This window comes from Triticum urartu, chromosome 6 (assembly GCF_003073215.2).
Source record: "Triticum urartu cultivar G1812 chromosome 6, Tu2.1, whole genome shotgun sequence".
NCBI lineage: Eukaryota > Viridiplantae > Streptophyta > Magnoliopsida > Poales > Poaceae > Triticum > Triticum urartu.
Window position 1 is genome coordinate 494,519,684 of NC_053027.1, and position 9,782 is coordinate 494,529,465.

A 9,782-nucleotide genomic window follows, 5' to 3' on the forward strand; every position below is an offset into this window, starting at 1 on the left:
TTAGTTTCATTGGATTTTTTTTCTGTTTTGTCAATGCGCAATTGTAAATTACACATTTTGGTGTTCTACAAAATGACAAAGACAAATAAACCTAAAAGGGTACTTTCATTTGTGTTATTATGATACTATAGAGAAGCCCATGGAGATACACATACATGACAGAAAATGTTCATTTTCACATACATACTCCCTCCATTCCAATGAATAATGCACAGATGTTTTTTGAAATTCAACTCTGACCGTAAATTACATCGATAATATGAATTTTTGTGACCTCAGAATTCTACTGTTGAAAACTTATTTTCAATACTAATTCAACTGTATATTTGTTATTACATACAAACTGCATTTGATTGGTCTAATTTATGGTCAAAGTTAAATTTTAAAATGCGTGCGTGCCTTATTCATTAGAATAAAGTGAGTAGAAGAGAAACACATACATACATGTGTCAGTTTCTATTTGTTCTAAAATTTGAATAAAGCTCAATTGTATTCCAGTCGACTGTCAAATAGACAGTCCCTTTTTTACATTGACAATAATTGTGCAGTGACCTTATAATCAACAATCAACGACAGGACAAGTACAAATACAAGTCATGCTTGCTTAATTTCGAGACGAGCCGTCCTTCGCCAGCAGAACGAAGAGGCTGTCGTCGAAGACGGTGCGCGCGGCGTCCTTCTGAAGGAAGCCGTCCTTGTCCTTGGCGAGGCTGTACAACAAGTCCCACTCCGCCTTCGACGCCGCCCTGAGTTTTTAAGCAACCGCCGGCGGAGTTAACACGGCGACACTTCGACCGTCGGCGTGAATGGTTACGACCTACTGCTATAGGGTCTAGAGATGATTACCTTCCTATGTCGTCGCCGTCCATCCTGTTTGCGGTGCGCATCGCCTCCAGCTCGCGCTCGTTCACAGCATTCGGTTCGACCTTGCCATGCTTGGTGAATATCTCGTTGAACTTCGCGGGGACAAACCTGCACGCCAAGTGGATCGATATAGCAGAGATGTTGGCATGATGGTCTTTCACATTTGGGCACATGTACAAAATGATCAGGGCGTATGTGTGGTCTGTATACCTCCCTTGAGCATCGTACGAGCCGCTGTCGCTTCCGTGGATCCCTTTATGGATGTTCTCTATGTAGATTGAGAACTTTGACGTCGTAGCATTTTCCTGCATGTTCTCTTTGGATCAACGATGATGTTTCTATACTTTGTTCTAAACATGCAAAGGATGATTCTTCGGCATTACATGTACTGATCTGCAAATTTTCGCACTCGCATCATGTAAATTACGCCTTTTTGTAAATTTAGACGAGTCCTCCTAGAGAACGTTATATCCATGATCCAATGGTCCTGGAGCCTCGAGGGTCAAAAACCCAGGGCAGGAGTGAATAAACTCTTCGATAGCGCAGAGGGGGAAGGATTTCGTAAGGGCATGTACAATAATGCTATCTTACGAGTGCCACATAGGATAAATGACGAGGTGGAGAAGAGATAACTCATAAGAAAAAGCTTGTCTTTTCTTATTTAAGACAAGACAAGAGATGATCTCTTAGCAAAATTTATCTCACCATGTTTTAAGGAATGACAAGCTATTGAAGATAAGGCTAAGATATAACCCATTGTAGATATATTTTTTTGTCATCTAACTTAAATTAAGAAACAATATAACGGAAGGAGCTATGGCTTGTCACATCGTTTTGACGTCGCTGCCGTCTGATTAGATCGATCCGCCATCGTCTGCCGTTTCTTGGGCTGCTGCTCCGTACACTCACTTAGGCCCACTGTGGTTAATCAGGCCTGGACTGGTCCATCACCATCATCTGCTCTTCTTGGGCTGCTGCTCCATACACGTACGTAGGCTCATTGTGCTTAATCAGGCTTGGGCTGCTGGCAGGCACCGATCAATCTTTATGTCAAAAAAAAAGGCATCGACCGATCTTCGTTGCGAGCCTTCCGCTCCTCTTGTGATGGGTGAAGGAAGTAGCAACGGCGCCGGCGGCGGCAACAGCTGCACCACGTTCTGAGAGGGTATCCATGTACGCTCTAGATGATTGTATGCACAAAAAATGAAAATAAGTAGAACATCCTATATGAAAGCCTTCACTGCATAGGTCACCAAGTAACCAAATGCTGATATAGTCAATATTACGAAGATAATCATCAAAATCACCATATGGCAAAGCTGGTTAGTAAATAAACAATCCTTCCCTATGTAGCTTTATTGTAAAACAGAATGATAATTCAACTACATTTTTTTTCTAACAATAACAGATTGAGCTGCCACCGAGCCACCTCCCCCCCCATCATGTTCATTAAACTGGACGAGCGCAGCAACGCGTGCCATCATGTTCTAGTGAAGACTTAAGATAGAACCGCTTTATTAATCATTGTACATGCCCTAAACGCTGACGACGCGGTCAGAGTTTCCCTATGTAGTCAGATGAGGGAGGTGCGGGGACGCGGTGGGGAAAGCCTACCCGCACTTTCATCCATGAGAGCAAGGTTTTCGTTAAAGTTGCACCTAACCACCACAAACGGATACCCTAAACACTGGGGCCTCCTATTGGGTGCCTTAGGCGCCGTTTGAGTTTCTTGACACCAACGAACATGATCAACTAGGCCGGCCCATGTAGGCAAAATTTTGTGTTTTGACCCTTTTTTGAAACCTATTCGAGATCTGATCCTAAGTTGAAAAAATTTCAAGATCTGACTATTTTTCTACCGCCAGAGTCCATGGCGGTAGGGTCTAACAGCCTACCGCCAGGGACTTTGGCGGTAGGAAACATCTCTACTGCCAAACGGGCTGGCGGTAGTCTGCACAACCCTACCGCCAAGGTGCTTGGCGGTAGGCACGAGCACGCATTGTGTTCAATACTTAGGCGAGTTTTGGCGGTAGGGCATGCAACCCTACCATCAGGGTCCCTGGCGGTAGGCTGTTATACCCTACCGCCATGGTCTTTGACGGTAGCAAAAGGATCAGATCTTGAAAAAAAATTAAACTAAGGTCAGATCTCGAATAGGTTTAAAAAAGGGTCAAAATACGAAATTTAGCCGCCCATGTAAGATCAAAAAAAACTAGGCCGTCCCATGTAGAAGGCAAGCGCTCGATCGCATTTGGCCGGTTTCCCCTTGTTCGCTCGATCGATTTGACCGATCGTGGTTGACTGGTCAACCGTTGACTTTTAAAAAATTAAAAAAAATCGAAAAAGTTCGTGAAACCGAGAGCCTCTGAAACGACAGAAGACGTCTTCTGCTAGTCAACATGTGCAAGAAACAGAGACGGGCAGAGCGAGTGAGAGATCGAGCATCGTACAGGTCTGGTCTTGGGTCCGATGACTCCGTTGATCAAGGTTGCCTTGACGGTGGCCTCGGCAGCTCCAAGGCCGATGGCTCGAAGCCCTGCATGCATGCACACAAGGGTCAAGAGGTCTGCAGCCACGACCAACGATCGACGCGAAAAGAAACTTTCGTTTCTTCCACCGGGAAGCGGAGAGCATGCGATGGTCATTTCGTCACCTTGCTCGGTCTCGAAGAAGGAGACGATGCCGTCGTTGTCGGCGTCGAAGAACGCCACGTGCTTCTGCAGCGCCGTCGTCCAGGCCGAAGCGCCGCCGTCCGCCGACACCGCATGGCTCCCTTCTCGGAATCAGAATTGAGGCGAATAAGCCAACTGTAATTTGCCGAAAACATACAACGAAGCTGGCGCCCCGGAAACATTATAGGCTTACAGAAGGGCACGACGAACAGAAGCAGGAGAGGCCCGGCCACCGCCGCAGGCGGAGACGGCATACGCTGGCCGGCGCTCATCGTCTCAGGCGATTCCTCCTCGATCGACTCTCTCTCTCGCGCGCGCTGGTTCCTGATCAATGCTTTTCTTCTCACCTGCGTCTGTGCCTTGGTATGTGTCATGTTTATAGGATCATAAACCTTGCACTGTGGGTATGCGTCTGATGGCCTCGTCGTCACAGGCTGGCTAGGAAGATCTCGCATGATTTCATCGGAGATTACAGAGCACAAAAACGTGGACTGCTGCCTGCAACCGGACGAAAAGCTTGTGAAAGCCAGCACGATCCTGAAGGGTGAAGCAGCAGGTGGGAAATGAGCGTGAATCCGGAGAAGATAATAAGTATTCGCGATGGACATGGGGATGGGAGTGCTCCCAGCACCGCCAGCACCCTCTAGCGCCTCCTTCTGCCGCCGCTGCCGCCGGCGTGGGCCGCGATGGCGGCGGGCCCGGTGCCGAAAGAATCTGGGCGGGTGGACGCAGTGGATCTCATCTGAGGCGGCACGGGCGGCTCCTCTCGTGCGATCCGAAGGCGGCGGCTGGGGCGGCGACCTCAGGCCGTGTGGCGATGGCCGGTGCACCATAGCCGACGGAGCGGCGGCCCTGAATGGACTGCGGCGGTGGCAGCGCCTCATCCGACGTGATGGGCTATTCTGGTCGGGATGGTGATGGCGGTGACTGCGGATCCAACGCCCCGATTGGATCCGTCGTGGGGACGCCTTCCGCCGACTGGCGGCGCGTGGAGGGGCCGGTGAGGAGATGCCGGATCTCTGCCGGAGTACCGACGGCAACATACGTCTTCGTGGCGAGGTTTCGCTCAGTTCCAGCCAGCTACGAGGTCGGGAAGACGTGGCTTCCGGTGAAAATCGCCTGACTGCGGTCCTGGCGGACAATGGCGGCGTCTCGGACGTCGTTGCCTTCTGGAGGCATCGTCGTTGCAGGTCACGTCAACCTAATCGGGAAGCTCCGGGGAAAACCCTAGATCTAGATCTACCGGATCGGACGATGACGGTGCCTCCAGTGTCGTTCTCTCTCCTGGGGGCATCATTTTGGAGCAAGTGCTGGTTGAAGGGGACAAGAGGAGGAGCGGTGTTTCATCTTCTCCATTGATAACAGTGGATCTCGGCGGCGTGGTGCAGTGGAGACTCGGCGCCCGATGAGCGGAGATGGGCTCGCGCAGGAGGGTGACGCTGTCTGGCATCGTGGTGGCGTCGGCGACAGCTAGATCGGGCAAAGTAGATGCAGCAGTACAGCTCTGAAGATGGATTGGTGGCAGGTGGCTGCGGCGGCCTCATACTCGGCAGGCGTCCTGGGTGAGGAGTACACTGGACTGGTGGATGACCATACCCGGCAGGCGTCTTAGTTGAGACCTCAAGTCTTAGATGTTAGGTTTGGCTGCGAGGTCTGTTTGGTATTAGGCCTAGACTTTCAGCGCCCCTTCATCAACTGGATAGGAGTAGCGACAGATGTTGCTTAGACGGTGGCTTTAGTCTTACTGTTCTATGACTTTATAAAGTTTTGTGTCAATAATTAATAAAATGGTTGTATGCATTGTCCAGATGCATTCTAAAGAAAACATGGGGACGAGAGAAGATATGATGCTCATTTCCATCACATGGACTCTTGATCCCGCATTTTAAAACTTCGATTTAAATGCCTTAAGAATTTTTGATTTTTTTTGGATGTTCATGAGATATGTGTTTGCGACCCCTAAAAATTATGATCAAAGTCAAATTACACATCGAGAAGCATAAAAGAAGAATCGAGGTGTGAGTGGTATTGTTTTTTTGCTTTTGCCTGTTTATGACACTATTCATGCTGGATTTTGAATTTTGATCTGGAATTTGGCGCATGTTCGCAGGTTGATGAATTTTTTGGGTACTTTTGTCATCCGCAGAGCCATTCAATGCAGGAGTGTTGCCACCTCATGACTTCTTCAAATTGGTACAATTCTATTTTTTTCGAAATTTTAGGCAGGAGCGCTGTCGTATCTATTAGAGGAAAAATGGAAAACCATAAGTTTAGTTGAAGCCTGTTACAACTCAAAGGAGGTAAGCTTTAACCCCCATCATCCTGGACAATTCTGGTGAAGACCAGCTCTCTCGTTCTGATCTTCTCTTGAATTCTAGAAAGTGTATCTTCGAGCTTTAAGTAATTATGCTCAAACACTCTCCCGTTCCTATTTTTCCAAATCTGACAGAATGTAGGCCATGTGAAAATAGCTGGAAACGCATGCGTTATGCAGGGGCGCGTTGCGTGTTATAAAGAGGCCTAGGCCGGCGGTTTACAAGTATTTAGGATTAGGTTAGGTGTGGATTGATCTCCAAGCTAACTATAGGATCATATCTCAACAACCTAACCTATCCTAACAATATACAACACACACACATGCCCTAAGCTAATCACGGTTCATAACAATACCGTGACATACATTACAATGTTTAACACTCCCCCTCAATCACAACTGTCTAAGTTGAGATTGCGTCTGAAAACCTCCAGCTGCCGCAGTGATAGTGGCTTAGTGAAGCCATCCTCTACTTGATCACCAGTAGGAACAAACCGAATATTCAAAAGCTTGTTTGCAACCTGTTCACGGACAAAATGATAATCAATTTCGATGTGCTTTGTCCTAGCATGAAAAACATGGTTGGCAAAGAGATAGGTAGCACCAAGATTGTCACACCAAAGTGACGCTACAGGTGGTTGACGAATGCCCAATTCTGTCAGCAGATTTTGTATCCAAATGATCTCAGCAGTGGCATTTGCTAAGGCCTTATACTCAGCTTCAGTACTCGACCTGGACACGGCAGCTTGCTTGCGTGCACTCCAAGAAATCAAGTTACCACCAAAAAAGACTGCAAAGCCCCCAGTGGACCTTCGATCATCAGGACACCCTGCCCAGTCTACATCTGAAAAGGCACTAACAAGCGTAGAATCTGACTTAGCAAGCTTGAGACCAGACTCTTGGTTGCCTGAAGGTATCTAAGAATTCTTTTTACTGTTGTCCAATGGGTAGTTGTAGGAGCGTGCAAGAACTGACAAACTTTGTTGACTGAGAAACAGATATCTGGTCTGGTTAAAGTCAAATACTGCAAAGCTCCTACAATACTCCTGTACCTGGTGGAGTCCTCGGCTCCAAGCTTCACACCATCATAAAGGGACAATTTCTCTGAGGTAGATAACAGAGTTATTGGAGAGGGTTTGCAGCCTTTCATGCCCACTCGCTCAAGGATATCCTGTATATATTTTTCTTGAGATAGAACAACGCCACGAGGAACATGCTTAACCTCAATCCCAAGGAAAAAAAATGAAGACTGCCCAAATCCTTGAGCGCAAAGTCCATGCGCAAATCCTTAAGAAGTGCATCAACAGCTTGAGCGGAGGAGCTGGTGACAATAATATCATCCACATAAATGAGCATAAAAATAGTTATTCCACGTCGATGATAAAAGAACAATGAAGTGTCTCCCTTGGAGGCAGAGAACCCAAGAGACTGCAACTTGGAGTACAAACGATAGTACCAAGCTCGAGGTGCTTGTTTCAAGCCATAAATTGCTTTATCAAGCTTGCAGACATGTCGTGGCAAAGTTGAACTCTCATACCCAGGAGGTTGCCTCATAAACAGTTCTTCCAGAACATCATGCAAAAACGCGTTCTTGACATCTAGTTGTCGCATGCACCAATTTTGAGATATTGCAACGGAAAGGATTAACCTGATAGTAGCAGCTTTAACCACAGGACTAAAGGTGTCCCCATAATCAATTCCGTACCTTTACTTAAAGCCTTTTGCCACAAGACGTGCTTTGTACCTGTCAATGGTGCCATCAGATTTCCGCTTGACCTTGTACACCCATTTGCAGTCAATGACATTCCTCCCTCTAACTGGAGGCACCAGGCGCCACGTGTGATTCTAAATAAGAGCAGAAAATTCCTCATCCATGGCTCGTTTCCACTTGGGATCCCCCAGAGCATCTTGCAACGTCTTCGGTTCACCTATGGCACAGAAAGAGCCCCAACGAACACACCCATCCTTATAAACCTTGGGTTTAGCAATACCACTCTGTGACCGAGTACGGGTACGGGCGGGAGGAGGCAGGGATGGCCGAGCTTGTTGGAGCTGAAGCCGGTTGTGCGTGACGGAGACGGCGGAGTCAGATGAGGCAGATGCAGGCGCAGAAGATCCGGAATCCGCTGCCTGCAGAGAAGCAGCCGGATCTGGTGTGGTAGCCGATGACAAACTGCCACTTGGCAGTTCCAGAGTGGGCGTAGGGTGGGAGGGAATCCGCGCCCCGCCGGGTTCCGGGCTCTCAGCCCCGTTGTCGCCACGTGGGCCTGGCCCGCCTGGAGAATGCGCACCTGCCCACGCGGGGGACAGCGCGGGGGTCGGCCCGCCAGGGGACAGCGCCTCGGTGCGCCCGCCTGGCCCGCCTGGCCGCCCGCTGCAAGGAGACAGCGCCTCGGTGCGCCCGCCTGACCGCACGGATCCCGGCGTGGATTCACTGCCCGCATCAGGGAACATGGATCCCGTGGCGGATCCTGCTGCTGCAACTGATCCCGAGAGATCCTGTGGATCTTCTGTGGAGCTATCTGTTGGTTGCATAAAATCATACGAATTTTCGCCAAAAATTTCAACATGGTCCTGTTCTGTTTCCCGCACACTTTCAGTTGGGTTATTGGCATTAGGCATAGGCATATGATCAGCAGCAAAATCAGCTCCCTCTTGACCAAAACTAGGAGATGGTAAGAGGTGAGATGGTAAAAGTAGTAACTCCTTGCGAAGTTGAGCGCCGGCGTTGGAGTGGAGTTTGGCGAAAGGGAAAACTTGCTCATCAAAGACCACATCGTGAGAAACATAGACACGGCCAAAAGAAATATCGAGGCACTTATAGCCTTTGTGAAGGGTGCTCTATCCTAAAAAAGCACATTGCTTGGACCGAAATTCGAATTTGTGTTTGTTGAAAGGACGCAGGTTGGGCCAAACAGCACAACCAAAGATGCGGAGAAAACATTAGTTGGGTTTAGTGCCGGATAGCTTTTCTAGTGTAGATTGGTTCTTGATAACTCTACTAGGTATGCGATTAATGAGATAGACTGCCATGAGGAACGCTTCGTCCCAAAATTTGAGCGGCATGAAAGCGTGAGCAAGTAGAGAGAGACCAACTTCCACTATGTGCCTATGTTTTCGCTCCGCGGAGCCGTTCTGTTGATGAGCATGGGGGCAAGAAACATGGTGTGTGTGTTGGGGAACGTAGTAATTTCAAAAAATTTCCTACGCACATGCAAGATCATGGTGATGCATAGCAACGAGAGGGGAGAGTGTGATCTACGTACCCTTGTAGATCGACAACGGAAGCGTTTGGTTGATGTAGTCGTACGTCTCCACGGCCCGACCGATCAAGCACCGAAACTACGGCACCTCCGAGTTCTAGCACACGTTCAGCTCGATGACGATCCCCGGACTCCGATCCAGCAAAGTGTCGGGGAAGAGTTCCGTCAGCACGACGGCGTGGTGACGATCTTGATGTACTACCGTCGCAGGGCTTTGCCTAAGCACCGCTACAATATGACCGAGGTGGAATATGGTGGAGGGGGGCACCGCACACGGCTAAGGAATGATCACAAAGATCAACTTGTGTTCATGAGGTGCCCCTTGCCTCAGTATATAAAGGATGGAGGAGGAGGAGGCCGGCCAAGGCAATTGGTGCGGCCAGGATGTGGAGTCCTACTAGGACTCCAAGTCCTAGTAGGAGTCCACCAAGAGGGGAGGAAGGGAGAAGGAAGTAGAGGAGAAGGATAGGTGGCCGGCCCCCTTTTCCCTAGTCCAATTCAGACCAGAGGGGAGGGGGGCGCAGCAGCCCCTTGGCCCTTTCTCCTCTTCCCACTAAAGCCCATCAAGGCCCATTGCTTCTCCCGTAACTACCCGGTACTCCGAAAAATACCCGAATCACTCGGAACCTTTCCGATGTCCGAATATAGTCGTCCAATATATCGATCTTT

At 48.8% G+C, this 9,782-nt stretch overlaps 1 protein-coding gene across 1 annotated transcript; it reads right to left on the minus strand.

The window, feature by feature from the left end:
• Window positions 1-506: 506 nt before the first annotated feature.
• LOC125512505 (probable peroxygenase 5) lies at window positions 507-3,864 on the minus strand. The gene is made up of 6 exons (XM_048677602.1): window positions 3,730-3,864; window positions 3,518-3,637; window positions 3,315-3,400; window positions 1,075-1,169; window positions 847-972; window positions 507-746 (listed from the first exon to the last, which is right to left on the minus strand). Exons 1-6 carry the CDS (start codon window positions 3,806-3,808, stop codon window positions 605-607), a joined length of 648 nt encoding a protein of 215 aa, XP_048533559.1. The 5' UTR covers window positions 3,809-3,864; the 3' UTR covers window positions 507-604.
• Window positions 3,865-9,782: the final 5,918 nt, after the last annotated feature.

Bases quoted from the DNA above. Each gene is read 5' to 3' on its own strand.
- LOC125512505 (XM_048677602.1), bottom strand. From the start codon at position 3,808: ATGAGCGCCGGCCAGCGTATGCCGTCTCCGCCTGCGGCGGTGGCCGGG. The intron at 3,401-3,517 runs GTGACGAAATGA...GCATGCATGCAG, and splicing joins CTTCTTCGAGACCGAGCAAG to GGCTTCGAGCCATCGGCCTT. The intron at 973-1,074 runs GTATACAGACCA...CTTGGCGTGCAG, and splicing joins TCGTACGATGCTCAAGGGAG to GTTTGTCCCCGCGAAGTTCA.